Raw genomic sequence first — 16,656 nt, 5'->3', positions numbered from 1 at the left:
TTTCGAAAAAAAAAGTTTTATACTGACAAACAATTATAAATGAAACAGTTTCAGCATAAACATACTAAGGACAACTTCATAGACCACTGAATATGAAATTAACTTTTAAATCCTTGCTACGGACATATAAATAATAACAAGTTTGGGATTTGGTGATAGTGACTTCACATAGAACAAATATTTCTTTTAATTTTGCCTAATATTTCATAATTCGTAATTTAAGCTTTCCTATTAACACTGTTTCATGTAATTGAAGATCTTTGTAATATAATCGTTTTAGTTTAAATTTCGCTAAGTCTTAATAAATAGAAAAAATACTACGTAGCTCAGAGACTCGGCGTTTGGTACAACCCATTTATACCGTTTCCATTGGCTTTGCCATTTCCATTGGTATAACCATTTCCGTTGTTGTAGCCGTTCCCTTTACCATTGCCCTTAGCATATCCATTTCCATTGCTGTATCCATTTCTTCCTTTTTTTACCCTTTCCTTTTAAACCCTTTCCATTACCATTGCCTTTCTTTTACCGTGCCTTGTACCTATTCCCGTTGCCATTGCCGTTGGCATAACCATGGCCGTTCCCATTCCCGTTTCTGTTCCCATTGCCGGTGAACCCAATGGCGTTACCGTTTGTATATCCATTCCCGTTACCAGCACCGTTGGTATATCCATTTATATTCAAATTACCGTTGGTGTATCCGTTGCCGTAGCCATTACCGTTGTTATATCTGTTCCGTTGCCATGCCGTTGGTGTATCCGTTGCCGTTGGTATATCCATTCCCATTCCCATTACCGTTGGTGTAACCGTTCCCGTTGCCATTACCGTTGGTGTAACCGTTGCCGTTGCCATTACCGTTGGTGTAACCGTTGCCGTTGGTATATCCATTACCATTCCTATGACCATTGTAACCATTGCCGTTGATGTATCCATTGTTGCCATTACCGTTGGTGTATCCATTACCGTTAGCATATCCATTATAACCATTTCCGTTTGTGTATCCATTTCCATTGAAATTGCCTATCTCAGCATTCAAAGCGTAGAACTGTTCAGCCGTGGAACAGTCAAAGTTGTACCACCAATCGCACACGAAGTATTGCTGGTTGAAGACTGTGCCGTTGGGACAAAGGAACGAATCGATTCTGCCTCCTGCCTGACAGATGTGGAACACCTGAAATGTATCACAAGAAATCATGTTTTTCTCTCTCTCTCTAAACCGAAAAGTAATTTTATGTTTTTATCTGTACAAAATGAAGGATATCTTCACAGCACACTGTTTAATGAAAATTTGATATCCATTAGCTAAATATCTATTTCTCCCAATAATTTAGTCTTTTCAGAAGATTTGGCACTCACCTGACATCTAGCCTCGGGAGAAGTATCAGCGTAATATCCAGGAAGTTGGCCGTTGCAGGAGAACCCGGTGGCGGGGACGAAGGCCAGAATGGGGTAGTCCACACCTGGGACGCCTCCACCGCCAATGGCATCAGCTAGAGCTCTGAAGGGATCCACAATGCCATTGGCGTACACGGTGACCCCATTACCATTTCCCGTATGCTCCATTACCGTTTCCATTGGTGTCGCACCGTTACCATTAATATATGCACCGTTGCCATTTCCATTAGAAAATGCACCATTGCCATTTCCATATCTACCATTACCATTTGTATAAACTCCATTCCCATTTATACCATTGCCCTTTGTATACCACTTCTCCCATTCCCGTTTCTATAAACTCCATTACCGTTACCATTTATGCCTCCATTCCCATTATTATATGCAACGTTGCCATTTCCATTTCCATTAGAAAATGCACTATTGCCATTTGTATGTACGCCATTACCATTTATACCATTACCATTTGCATATGCACCATTCCCATTTCTGTAAACGCCATTGCCATTAACACCATTAGTATATCCATGGCCATTTGTGTGTATTCCATTTCCATTAAGAGAAAAGCCATTTCCATTTACAGGTGACAAGTAAGTTGCTTGAGCTAAACAGATTCCAACGACAACTGGAAAGACGAAAGGCAAAGATTAGCATTTGTTAGAATTAAGATATACCTAAAAGATAATGTATGCTAATGCATTCACACCTACACTTAAGCACACAGTATATACTACGAAACATTTCTTACTGAGTAACGAAACAGGTGATGTATTGGGTGTCATTTCAGAAGCTGGCCGAGTCTCGTTCTATAAATGAAAAGGAAATGAACGGAGTTGTGAAGAGAGAAGGCGAGACGTGGAAGCGCACTGACGACTGTGTTTGGAGCCCCGCTTTATATAGGTGCTCGTCCCTTTCTTCCGGAAGCTCAGGTCAAAGTCACGATGCATGCAATCACTTAGCAAGCATGGTAAGTGTCGGGTCTGAATTAGTCTTGCGATCTAATAATATGTGACACAAGAGACTTAAATATATATTTATATTTATAAAATATCATATTACATATATAATAAATATATATATATATATATATATATATATATATATATATATATATATATATATATATATATACATACATATATATATAGAGAGAGAATGTATGTATATACAAATATTTATTTTAGTTTTATTATATGTGTATAGATTCGCACACATCCACACACATATATACATGCAGATATATAAATAATGCATATATGAATATTAGTTTAAAGATGACTGAATATATAGATAGATATATCTGTATATGTGAGAACACTCACATATACATTTATTTACGCAGACACACGCACGTCTCTCTTTCTCTCTTCTCTCTCTCTCTCTCTCTCTCTCTCTCTCTCTCTCTCTCTCTCTCTATTATATATATATTATATATATATATATATATATATATATATGTGTGTTGTGTGTGTGTATAGTACATAGAGATTTCTGTGTGAATACACACTCACACATATACTAATATACGCACGCACATTAATCTGTGCACTGAAACATAGACGTAATTTAACACGATATCATTCAGTTTACTTTCATATTTATAGACATAAAAATCATTATATCCCGTTATACATTTCAGGCTTTCCACACACGCACACAAGCACACACATATATGTGCGTATATATATACATATATATACATACACACATTTATATATACCTACACACACACACATGTATATATGTACACACACACACAAACACACACACAATATATAAGTCTACGCTATCGCATATTATCGTATCAAAAGATCTATTCAGATCAAACACTAACGCTCGCATGTGTCGTGATGGAAACAGATAATAGATCAATCACATAGGAAAAATCTACATCACTATGCTTTGCACTGTTACTTTATGCCATACATATACAAATGTATAACATTATAGTTTGGTTAGTCCATTCTGATCTCCCTTTATATACAGGAATTGTCATAATGAAAAGTATGTATCTTGAGCTAGCTCATGCAGTGTAACATGGCAGTAAGATCTCGGGACATTCATATTTAGGTCTTTTCTAATTATCCTTATTAATTAAGCTCATGCGTAAGTCAGAGGACGTAAATCCAGAAATTTAAAAGAACGACTAAAGATCATCACAACATGAAACTACAATTAAGTATCATGCTGTGACCACGGCGGCTCATACATGAACCTACCGTAAAAAAAAAAAAAAAAAAAAAAAAAAAAAAAAAAAAAAAAAAAATAGACAATATATGTTTTTTTTTGGGGAATTTTTTAAACCTTTTCTTTTAAAAAAATCTACTTTTAAATAAACCCCCAATACATCCCATTTCGTTAAAAAAGAAATTTTTCGTGGATATTTTTCGTTTAAGCTTTAAAACATATTTTTCATTTTTTCCCCTTTAAAAAGAAAGCAATCTTTGTCTTTGCCCTTCCCTTTGTCCGGGAATTGTTTAGGGACAACTTACTTTCCCGGTAAAAAATTTTTTCCTTGTGGAATGGAAAAACGAAAAATCAAAATTTTAAGAAACGGAAGGGATAACAAGGAATGGGTTTCAAAAAAGGTTTTCAATGGAAAATGGAAATGGAAACCAAAAAAAGGATAAGGTAAGGGAAGGGAAAAGGGGTTTTAAAAAGGGGAAAGGGGAAAAGGGGATACAAAGGAATGGTAAAGGGGAAGGTTTAAAAAAAATGGTAATGTAATATGGAAATGGCAATGGTCTTTTTAAGGAAAGGACAAAAATGGAAATGGAATTGCACAAGGAAAGGGGCGTACACCAATGGAAAGGTAAGGAGGAAGGGAAATGATAATGGGGTTACCGTGTACCCAAATGGAAAACTGTAATCCCCCCAATCAGCTGATTATGGCGGTGGAGTCCCAGGTGTCTAGCATTCTTCCTTCTTTTTCCCGCCCCGGGTTTCTTCAAAGGCCACTTTGTTTTTCTTTATTCTTCAAAACGTTCAGGTTTTTTTAAAATTTTAAAAAAGGGTTTTAAATCGGGAAAACATTTGAAATATTTGTTTTTCAAAATTTTTTAGCCCCAAACTGTATCGAAAAATTTTCTTTTAAAAATATTTCCATTCTTTTTTAATATCGAAATTAAAAATTTATAAATTCCTAAAAATATTTTAAAATTTCATTTTGTACAGATTTTTTTTTTTTTTTTTTTTTTTTAGGTTTCTGGGGAAAAAAAGCATCGATGGGCCTTTGCCCGCCGTCTTGCCAGCAAACCGGCTTGTGGAAATTTTACTGCCACGGCTAAAGTTCACCTTTTGTGCGGGTGGGTAAAAAATTACCCGTGGAACCCAACGGTACCCACGAATGTTTCCCGCTGGAGGGGGAAACCGGACAGGGATTTCAAACGGTAATTCCCGGAAAACCCAAATAATGGCAAAAAGGATACAAATTTTTTTCTAGGCCCAAAAGGTTTTACCATTTTTAAAATAAAAAAATCAACCAAGGAAACCAAAAATATAAAAGGCAAAAAAATACAATAAATTTTCAAAATTTAAATAAACAGTACAAAAATGGAAATGGAGAACTTTTTTGGGAACGGTTAAATAGGGATAAAAGCCCCCCTCTAACTACTTTTTTTTCCATTTATTAAATTTGTTGTTAAAAAATCATTTTTCAAAGAACACTAAAAATTGTTAAACTTCCTATATTAAAAATAGTCAAAATCAAAGTTTGTTCTAAAATTTCTAACCCAAAATTATTTGTAATTAAATACCCGCAATTTTTAAAACAATTTTTGTATTTAATTTTACCATCAATGTTTTCTCATTTTTTTTCTAAACTGTTTTAAATTTTGGGGTGTTTTTAAAATATAAAACTAAAGACTTTTTTTGAAAAAAATTTAAAGAAAATATTTTTTTTTTAATATTTTTTTTTAAAACCAACAATGTCAAATGAATTTTCAAAAAAATAAAATACTTTTTCTTCAAACCGCGCCAAACTTTGTATTAATTCAAATTAAAAAATGAGATTTTTTCATATTTCCCCCCCAAATTTTTTTTGGGGTTTTATAAATATGATAAAAAAATCCATATATTTGTGGGTTTGTGGGGGGGTGGTGTTGGGTGTGGGTTGGGGTTTACTGGCTAATATTATTATTAAAATAAAATTTTTTTATAAATTTTATTTTATATTGTGGTTGTGGGTTTTTTTTTTTTTTGTAATTTTAAAATTATATAAACAACCAGCTTTAACCTTAAATTTTATATAAAAATTTAATTTTTATTTAAATATATGGGGGGGGGTGGGTTTTTGGGGGGGAAAAATTTTTTTTGGGGGTTTTTTTGAATTATAAATAATTAAAGCCACTTTTATGGAATTTTTATTTTTAAAAAAAGGATATTATATATATTATTATATATATATATATTATATATATATATATATATATATAATATATATTATATATTATATAATATATTATATTATATTTTGTTAAAAATATTATGGTATTTATATAAAAACAAAAACCCCCACCCAAAAAAAAAATTATTAAAATTTTTATATATATATATAAAATTATAATATTATATATAGTTTTTTTGGGGTTTTTTTTTTGTTGGTTTTTGTGTGTGTGTTTAATATAAAATTTAATATATATAATAAATTTAATATAAAAAAATATAATTATATTAATAATATAAATATTATAATATATAATATATATATATAAAAATAAATAAATTTTATATAGTTAGGTTATATATAATATTAAAATTATATATATATAAAACCATAAAAAAAAATAATATATTTTATTGGTTTTGTACAAAAAAAAAATTTATATATATATTAATATATATTTTATATTAATATATAAATTTTTATATATATAGATATATTTAATATATTATTTATATATATATAAAATTTTAATATATTGTACCCCCCCTCCCCTTTTTTTTTTTTATTTTTAAATATAATATTTTATATTATATATATATAATATATATTATATATTATAATTTTTGTTGGTGTTGGTTTTTTTGTGTGTATGTTATTTTTCTTTTGCGAAAAAAAAAAAAATCCCCCAAAAATATTTTTATAATATCTTATAAATTTTTTTTTAAAATTATATAGGTAGGTATAATTTTTTTATTGGTTTTAATAACCAAAAACACCACCTTTCTTAATTCACATCCTCTTGCTTAGAATTGATCTATGGGGTTTGTGATTTTAAAATAAAGAAATTAAAAAAAGTCCAAAGTTTTAAATTCCCCGAGATCTCATTGCAGTTCAGTGCATGATACTCTTTTTATTATAAATTCTTACGCTTGGGAAAGGGAATCGTTATGTAAAATATCCGTTATACAAATATGGCATAAAAAAAAATATCATAGCAAAATATGTGTACTTTTTACATTAATTTTTTATTCCTTCCCTTTTAGTCTTAAATAACATTGAAAATTTTCTGTTTGAAAATTTTTTTAATGCCAATCCCTTTTCATATTTAACTCCCCTAATGAAACCACACAAATTTAAAATGAATGAATGGTGTGATATATAGAATAATGTATAAAAATTTAATAAATTATATTATATAATATATATTTTATGTGTGTGTGTGTGTGTGTACATACATATATAAGCGTGTGTGTTTGTGTTTGTGTGTTTTTTCCCTATTGTGTACATATATGTATCTATAACATATATATTTAATATTATATTTTATTATAATAATATATATTTATATATATATATATACACAATATGTATTTTGCATACTAAGACCTATATATCGTGGGTGGCTATTAAAAATACTATATAAAACCTACGTATACATTATGTAATTAACACTACACACATACAGTAATATTTTAATATATAAAAAATTACATATAAAATATAAAATTTTAAAAAAAAAAAAAAAAATATATATATATATATATATTTTATAAATTTATAACAAAATACAAAAAATATATATTTTTTATTTATTATATATATATTTATATATATTTATTTTAATAAATTAATATATATATTTTATATATATATATATAATATATATATATATATATAAACACACACACCTATGTGTTGTGTGGTTTACTTGAACAATTCATTAAGAAAAAAAGGTTTTATATACTGATCACTTTATTTTAAATTAAAAAAGGTTTATATCTCAAACAATTGCTTTAAATTAGTAGTGAAAATATAACCATTCTTTTTCTCCCATTCCCATTTGAAAATACCCTGTCCATTTACGTATTGTAAATTACCTTCCCACCTTTTATCGTTTGTAACCTATCCCCTTTCCCTTAGGTAAATTTTCATTACCGTTTATGTCTTCATTAACGGAAACCATTCCTTTTAAAAAGGGCAAAAATTTTTTGTGCAAACATATTCGAAGAAACTGGAAGACAAAAGGCAAATATTAGCATTTTTTTGAACGAAAACCCGAAAAAAGATATTTGCAAAACATTCACTACACTGCCCACAATATATACACAAAACATTTCTTCTGTAACGAAAAAAAAAGTATCGGGGTCATTTGAAAAGCTAGTCGAGTCTTTTCTATATATGAAAAGGAATAAAGGAGTTGTGAAAGAAAAAGCAAGACGAGGCAGCGCCTGACGTTTGGTGCTTGGACCCCCGTTTATAACTGCTCATCCCTTTTTTCCCGGAAGCTCAGGTCAAAGTGACGATGCATGCATCATTTGGCAAACAGGTTTGTGTCTTGTAATACATAAATGCAATGGGGTAGCTTCAATGAAATTGTGTATTTTTTGTGTTTGTTCTGCTATACAGACATTTTTGGTCGTGTACACACACACACAATATATGTGTGTGTGTTTTTGTTTTTGTTTTTTTGTTTTTAAAAATTATTTATTTTAAAAATTTTTATTATTTTTTTTTTTAAAATATATATATATATATATAAAATTTGAAAGGGAAAGCAGTAAAAAGAGGAATGAAATTCGGAAATAATTTATGTAAGTTTAAAAAAAGCTTAAAAAACACAAAATAAAGATAAAAAAACTTTTACAAAAATGGGCACAAAAAAAAATAATGGCAGGAAATACAAAAAGTAAAAAGGGGGATCCGTGGGGAAAAACGGGAAATCACAAGAAAAAAAAAGTAAAAACAAAGCAAGGTGAATTAGTCAAAGGCCAAAAAAGTGAAAAAAAAAATTTAAATATAAGGATAGTTATAATAGTTTACTACGAAAAAAGAGTGAGATGAGATTGAATCACAGACCAATGAAAGGTAAGTTAGAGGGTATTAAAACAGGTTTATTCTTATTGAAAAAAAAGAAAGAGAAAACAGGAAACTGCAACGCCCCCAAAGCAACACCCCCTTTTAAAATTATAAATTTAACAAAAAGGAAAAACCCAGTCCGGGAAAGCCAAACACACAACAAAAAAAACCCCCCCTCTACACACAAACACACCAAAAAAAACCATATACCAGCAAAAAAAAACACAAAACACCCCCCCAACACAACACACCCACACAAAACAACACCAACACACAACACACACCAACCCCAAACCACCCCAAACCAACACACACACATAACACAAAACACACAACACACACACACACAAAAACACACACACACACAGTACACTCGTATCGTTGACAAGATACAATCGATTTCCCTTGAAATTTTGGGGTTTTTTTTTGTTTAAAAAAGGGCTTGATTAAATTTTTTAAAGGTTGGGCTTAAAATAGATTCATTTAAAAAGCCATTTAAAAGTTGACTAAAAGGGTACCCGATTTCATATAAAAAGCAAATATCCCCGCCAAAAAAATAAAACAGTCCAATAAATTATCCAAAAAGTTAAACCCCCTACCAAGTCCCAAAATAATCAAGGGGGCTCCCTCTCGTTCTCTTTGGGTGGACATGATTTTTTTTTTTTAAGCCCAGAAAAATGCTGAAATAATTACAAAAAACCCATCATTTGTTGTTCAGGGGCCTTTTTTTTCTCCGTTATTTATATATATTCCGAAATATCCCTACTACATAAAGAATATATTTCTTAATCAGGGCTTTGTTTATATTCTGAAAGGGAAATTTTCTGAAGGGATAATTTTGGGATTTTTTACATAGTCTTCTGTTAAAATCACACAGTGTTTTTTTGGGAATTTCTATTTTTTTGCAATGCATAAATTTGAACTAAAGGTAAAAGTAAAGTGAAAGAAAGAAAAATCATAAAGGTTTGGGGGGAAAGGATTGATCACTTTTGCTCCAAGTAAAAACGAAAGCACCGGGGAATGGAGAGTATTTGGGCCCCATCTCACTTTTTTTTCATCTTTTTAAACTTTATGTTTATTTTAATTTGAAGTATGGGAAAAGTATGTTTAAAGAATTTAAAAATTAGTAGAAAAATTTTTCCTTTTTTTTTTAGTTTTTTTTAAAATTGCCCTATATTAAACCCAGTACCTTACTCACATTAAAGAATAATTGCCCCTGAGCCTAAAAAAAAAGCTTGTTCCCCAAAAAAGGGAAACTTTTTTTTTCTAAATTTCCAACCCCCCCCCCCCCCCCCAAAAAAAAAAAAAAAAAAAAACTTTCGATCCCGGAAAATATTTTTTTTTGTATTAGAAAAACACGTTCACTTATTTTATTTTTTTAAAAAAATTCGATACACAATTGGTTTTTCGGAAAATTTATTTTTAAACAACCCTTTCACTGTTATCTTATTTTCGGAAAAAAAAAAAAATATAAATAAACATTTCAGCTAAACATATTGTACAATTTCATAACCATGTTTTTAAATTATTTTAAATTTGCTAGGCTTTAAATAAAAAATTTTTTTTGGTGTAGGATTTCCTGAAAAAATTTTCTTTTTTTTTGCCTCATTTATAATTCGTTTAAGCTTTTTATTTTCCTGTTTCTTTTAATTGGATCTTTGTAATAATCGTTTTAAGTTAAATTTTGCGTCTTTAAAAAAAATACTACTTGCCAAAATTGGCGTTTGTAAACCTTTTAACCTTTTCCCTTCTTTCCTTTCCATTGGTTTAAACCATTTCCGTTGTTACCTTCCCTTTCCCTTTCCCAGAAACCACCAGTTGTATCCATTTGTTTCAATCCCCTTTGTTTTTTCCCCGTTCCTTACCATTCCGTTTTTAATTCCCATTGTTTTTTCCCTTTGCCTTTTGGAAAACCCTTGCGTTCCTTCCCCGTTTTTTTCCCCTTCCGTTGCCATCCCGTTGGTTTTAATCCTTCCTTTTTTGTATTTTCCCCTTCCAACCGTTGGTAACCTTTTTTTTGGGTTTTTGCCGTCCATTCCGTTGTTTTCTTGGTTGCCATTCCGTTGGTGAAAACCGTTGCCTTCCCTTTTTTTGGGTTTCTTTTCCGTTCCCATCCCTTGGTGTATCCGTTCCGGGGGATTCCATTCCCTTCCATTACCTTTGGGTGTAACCGTTCCCGGTTGCATTCCCTTTGGTGTACCGTTGCCGTTGCCATTACCTTGGTGACGTTCCGTTCCCATTCCCGTTGGTTTTCTTTGCCTTGGTAATCCTTACCATTCCTTTTACCATTGAACCATTCCCCCTTTATGTACCCTGTTCCATTACCGTTGGTGTATCCATTCCCGTTGCATTCCATTAAAACCCATTCCGTTTGTGTACCATTTCCTTGAAATTCCCTATCTCCATTCAAACGTAGACTGTTGCCGGGGAACATCAATTTGTACCACCAACGCACACGAAGTTTGCTTTAAGACTGTGCCGTTGGGAAAAAGGGAAACGAATCAATTTTGCCCCTCCCTGACAGATTGGAACACCTGAAATGATCACAAGAAATCCATTTTTTTTTTTCCTCTCCCCTCCTAAACCGAAAGAAATTTTTTATTTTTATCTTACAAAAAGAAAGGGTATCTTCAAGCAACCCGTTTAATGAAAATTTTATATCCCTTAGCTAAAAATTTATTTCTCCCAAAAATTTAGTCTTTTCAGAAAATTTGCACTCCCTACATCTAGCCTCGGGAGAAGTATCAGCGTAAAATCCAGGGAAATTTGGCGTTGCAGGGGGAACCCCCGGGGGGGGGACGAAGGCAGGGGGGGTAGTCCACCCTGGGACGCCCCCCGCCAAAGGCATCACTAGGCTCTGAAAAGGGGTCCCCATGCCATTGGCGACACGGTTTTCCCCATTACCCTTCCCCTGGCTCCATTTCCCTTTCCATTGGGGTCGCACCGTTCCATTAATATATGCACCGGCCTTTCCATTTGAAAATCCCTTGCCATTTCCTATCTAAAAATTACCCTTTGTATAAACTCCCTTCCCTTTATCATTGCCCTTTTATACGCATTTCTCCCATTCCCTTTCTATAAACTCCATTACCGTTTACCCCTTTATGCCTCCTTCCCTTATTATTGCAAAGTTGATTTCCTTTCCTTAGAAAAAAGCACTATTTCCATTTGTAAAAAACCCTTCCCATTTTAAAAAACCATTACCATTTGTATATGCACCCTTCCCCTTTTTGTAAACGCCATTGCCATTAAAACCATAAGTATATCCGTGCCCATTTATGTGTATTCCATTAAAAGAAAAGCCCTTTCCTTTAAGGGGACAAGTAAATTGCTTGAGCTAAAAAATTCCAAAGACAACTGGAAGACGAAAAATGAAAAATTTGCTTTGTTTTAATAAAAATAAACTAAAAAAAATGTATCTAATGCATTCAACCCCACACTTAAGCACACAGTATAACTACAAACTTTCTTACTGATAACAAACAGGTGTGTATTGGGTGTCTTTTAAAAGCTGGCTATCTCGTTCTATAAAAAAAGAAATGAAAGGGGTTGTGAAAGGGGAAGGCAGACTGGGAAACGCCTGACGACTGTGTTTTTAGCCCCGCTTTATATAGGGGCTCTCCCTTTCTTCCGGGAACTCAGGTCAAGTCACGAGCATGCGACACTTACAAGCATGGTTATGTCGGGTCTAATTATCTTGCGGCTGTAATATGTGCACATGAGACTTAATATATATTTATTTTATATTATACACAAAAGCACGATATATATTTCTTTATAATACCACAACACCACACATGTATATATGTAAAGGCATGCACACACACACCACACACACACACACCAAAACACACCACCCCCAACACACCCCCACACACAATATTAAATATAATATATATATATTTATATATATTAAAATATAATTTTTTTTTTTTTTTTTTGTCTACCTATCGCAAATTATCGTTTTTAAAATCTATTCAGATCAAAAACTAACGCCCGCTGTCTCGTGATGGAAACATTAGATAATAATCAAACACATAGGAAAAATCTCATCACTATGCTTTGCACTGTTACTTTTGCCATCATTACAAATTATAAAATATAGTTTTGGTTTGTCCATTCTGATCTCCCTTTATAACAGGAAATTTTCAAATGAAAATATTATCTTTGGGTAGCTCCTGCAGGGAAAATGGCAGTGATCCGGGACATTCATTTTTAGGGGCTTTTTTTAATTATCCTTATTATTAACCATGCGTAAGTCAGAGACATTTTCCAGGAATTTAAAGAACGCAAAGACGTTTTTGGGAACAAGTCCAGAAACAAAACCCACTGATCTGTAAAGAAAAAGAGTTTTATTACTATATTATATTGTATATATATTTAAATTTTATTTTAAATTTTAAATATTATAAAATACGTAATTTGATAACACACATTATTTATATATTTTGGTTAACTCTTTTCATTTCCCTTTTTATTTATAGAAAAAACTCGGTAGCTTTAAAAAAACTCCAAAAATCACTATTTCGTTACTCAATAAGAAATGTTTCGTAGTTATGTTTTTTTGCTGTGAATGCATTGCAAAAATACCTTTCTGGTCATTATTCAAAGAAATGCTAATCTTTGTCTTTCGTCTTCCCCGTTTTTTTGGAATTGTTAGCCAACAAATTACTTTCCCTGTAAGTGAAAAAAGTTTTTCTCTAAGTGGAAAAAGGAAAACCACAAAAGGCAATTAATTTACAGACGCGGGAAGGGAATCATATACAATGGCAATGGTGCATTTTCTTGGAAATGGAAAAAGGGAACGGGGCAAAATAATGGGAATGAAGGCTAAAAGGTAACGGTAAGGGTTTATAGAACGGAAAAGGGGGAAAAGTTATACAAAGGCAATGATATAATGGGGAAGGAGTTTTTTTACAAATGGTATGGTAGAATGGAAATGGGAATGGCTTTTCTAATGGAAATGGAGCTTTGGAAAAGGAAATGGAAACTGCATATTCTAAACGGTAACGGGCGTAACCCATGGAAAAGGGAAAGGACATACGGAAAAAAAATGGGACACCGTGTACGCCAAAAATTTGTGGATCCCCTTTAGAGCTCTAGCGGATCCATTGGGGTGGAGGCGTCCCCAGTGGGACACCCCCCTTCTGGCCTTTGTCCCCGACACCGGATTTCTGCAACACCAACTTCCCGGGTTTCGGTGATAAATGTGCCTATGCTGATGCAGATCAGTGCCAGATCTTCTTGTAAAGTTGATATTTGATTCTACATATTTCTATGCCATGAATTGTATCTAACCTTTCAACATTTTTTATAATTCTAATATTTTTTATTATAATTTTTTCCATTAAACTAGGCGCTAAAATATATACGTAATATATCAAGATATCTTTCATTTTGTTTTGGTAGGAAGTAAAAAGTACCTCTCGATTTATAGACATAATATTTTTTTCAATGTTCCACATCTGTCCGACAGGGGCAGGATCGACTCGTTCCTTTGTCCCAACTGGTCTTCAACCAGCAATACTTCGTGTGCGATTGGTGGTACAACTTTGACTGTTCCACGGCTGAACAGTTCTACGCTTTGAATGCTGAGATTGGTAATTTCAATGGAAATGGGTACACAAAAGGCAATGGTTATAATGGATATGCCAACGGTAATGGCAACGCAAACGGATACATAAACAGCAATGGTTACAACAACGGTCTTAGGAATGGTAATAGATATACCAACGGCAACGGATACACCAACGGTAACGGGAACAGCAAAGATACACCAAGGTAAATGGAACGGCAACGGATACATCAACGGGAAAGGTTACCAAGGTCATAGGGAAAGGTAATGGATATACCAACGGCAACGGATACACTAACGGTAATGGCAACGGCAACAGGTACACCAGTGGTAATGGCAATTATCACGTGAGTAGCAAGACTCAATGCTCTTAAGGCTCATGGGTTGGCCTGAATTTATTCCTGTTTTAAGCAATTCTTACTAAGCATTTTTTAAAAAAAAAAAAGAAAAAAAAAAAAAAAAAGAATATTCTCTCCTATTAAATTAAAAAAATTCTAAGGGTTTAACTCTACGCCCTCACTTTTGGGTTACTGATTATAAATCATAATGCTAGATATAATAAAAAAAAATTTTAATTTGGGTCGAAACACTCACCTCCCATCCCTTGGTATCCTCCCTATTTTCTTGAAACCAAAAAAGATTGGGTCCTTGAATTCTTTTTCAAGTCACAAACATTTTCGTATTTTAAAGGGTTTACTCTATCAAAGCAATACTGCTTTATGATGTGCCTTCAAAATAAAAAAACGGGAAAAAAACGTTTTAGTGGAGCCCAGCAACTTCTTCACATTTATAAATAATACACCTTTTAAATGGCGAATCAGTATCGATTTCGCTGTTTAAAAAAATATATATTTATATATTTTATATATATATATATATATTAATAATAATAGATAGATAGAATAATAAAAATAGATAAAAAATAATACTACCATACATACATAAATACATACATAAAAATAATAATGTAAATTAATATATTGAGTGTATGAATATAACGGATATATATTATATATATATTTTATATATATATATATATAAATATATATAATATATAATATATATAAAAAATTTTAATATAAATTTTAATATAAGAAAATATTTAATAATTTAAAAAATATTTAAAATATAATCATTAGTACAATATAATATATATAATAATGACACATATAAATATTTCATTGTAAATTATTTAAAATTTTTTTTGTGGTGTTATATTATTAATCAGCCGACATTCATACATATAAAGAGGTATATATATACATAAACACACACATAGAGCTGGTTGTGCTGGTTGTATACAAAAGGTGACTAAACTTGACTGGAAAAGGGGGAAAATTTTGGCCAGCACTAAACAAACGGAATTGCAGAAACCTTGCAACGGAATTCTTTAAAGTCTCGGGGTTTTCCGAGTAGTTTTCTGTGATTCCAAAATGCTCTTCGGACCTAAATTCTTAAAAACAGTTGGGGAGAATATTGTGATTTTTCATTAAAAAGTAACGTAATTTTTAAAAGGCCAATTTTTAAAAACAATTTGTATGGATACTATCTCATTATGGTATGCGCAAGCACGACCACGGCTAGGGTTGCACATATATTGAAAAGTTCTCATAAAGAAGAACTGGTAGATCTGATGAATACTCAATGGCCTGAAAGATATACCATATGGTACTACGATCAGTACAGAGATAGCAAACCTCCTATGGGTGGCACCGAAGTCAAACCAAAAATGGACGTGGTTATTGCAAATTGTTTTTTGGGTTTCAGATGTACTGCACTGCACGATGCAAGTGCAGATTAATCTGATGCAGCTGTGTAAAGAAGAAAAGAAATGACAGTTGAGCAACATTCTTGGAATTCCAGGGGATACACCTTTCAAAACCCCAAATAAAGTATAAAGAACTATGTGAATATTTCATTCCATCTGATACATTGCAAGATATTCTCGTACTATATCCTAAATTAATTATGTAAATAAAGATAAGAAACAAAGTACAGTGTTGTGTAAACAGTGGCAAAAGCACATCAACATAATATTCTTTTTACTGTGTATTATTATATTTTTATTTTACCCTTTACAATTACGTGTCATAGAAAACTGCACTATGTCAATAAAAGTAAACTCTGTAAAACGATTGCCCATCCCTGGCAAACTGTTAAGTTTTTCTTAACTTTAAAACAGATCCCACACTAAACCCTGCTTGCTAAGTTTCGCTGCATCGTGAATTGCCTGACTTCCGGGAAAAAGGACGAGCGCTATATAAAGCGGGGCTCCCAACCTCGTCAGTCCTTCCCCGTCTTTCTCTCTTCACAAACTCTGTTCTTCCTTTTCATTTAATAAAGAACCGGCCAGCTTTTGAAAAGACACCCAAAACTACTTTTTTCCCACTCAGTAAGAAAATTTTTGTAGTATTACGTGTGCGTGGAATACATTTGTATCATTCCCTTT

At 32.1% G+C, this 16,656-nt stretch overlaps 2 protein-coding genes across 3 annotated transcripts; both read right to left on the bottom strand.

Annotated features, from left to right (window-relative positions):
- Nucleotides 1-721: 721 nt before the first annotated feature.
- LOC119598033 (aspartate and glycine-rich protein-like) lies at nucleotides 722-1,192 on the bottom strand. Its single transcript, XM_037947675.1, has one exon. The coding sequence runs from the start codon at nucleotides 1,190-1,192 to the stop codon at nucleotides 722-724; it is 471 nt and encodes a 156-aa protein (XP_037803603.1).
- Nucleotides 1,193-1,214: 22 nt separating this feature from the next.
- LOC119597936 (aspartate and glycine-rich protein-like) lies at nucleotides 1,215-2,254 on the bottom strand. 2 transcript variants are annotated; one of them, XM_037947604.1, is made up of 2 exons: nucleotides 2,141-2,254; nucleotides 1,215-2,017 (listed from the first exon to the last, which is right to left on the bottom strand). In XM_037947604.1, exons 1-2 carry the CDS (start codon nucleotides 2,172-2,174, stop codon nucleotides 1,683-1,685), a joined length of 369 nt encoding a protein of 122 aa, XP_037803532.1. In that variant the 5' UTR covers nucleotides 2,175-2,254; the 3' UTR covers nucleotides 1,215-1,682. Both variants share the same exon structure in this region, with proteins under 2 accessions (XP_037803532.1, XP_037803533.1).
- Between the last annotated feature and the right edge of the window lie 14,402 nt (nucleotides 2,255-16,656).

Source organism: Penaeus monodon, chromosome 40 (assembly GCF_015228065.2).
Source record: "Penaeus monodon isolate SGIC_2016 chromosome 40, NSTDA_Pmon_1, whole genome shotgun sequence".
NCBI classification, from domain to species: domain Eukaryota; kingdom Metazoa; phylum Arthropoda; class Malacostraca; order Decapoda; family Penaeidae; genus Penaeus; species Penaeus monodon.
This window is presented reverse-complemented; position numbering and strand designations above follow the sequence as displayed.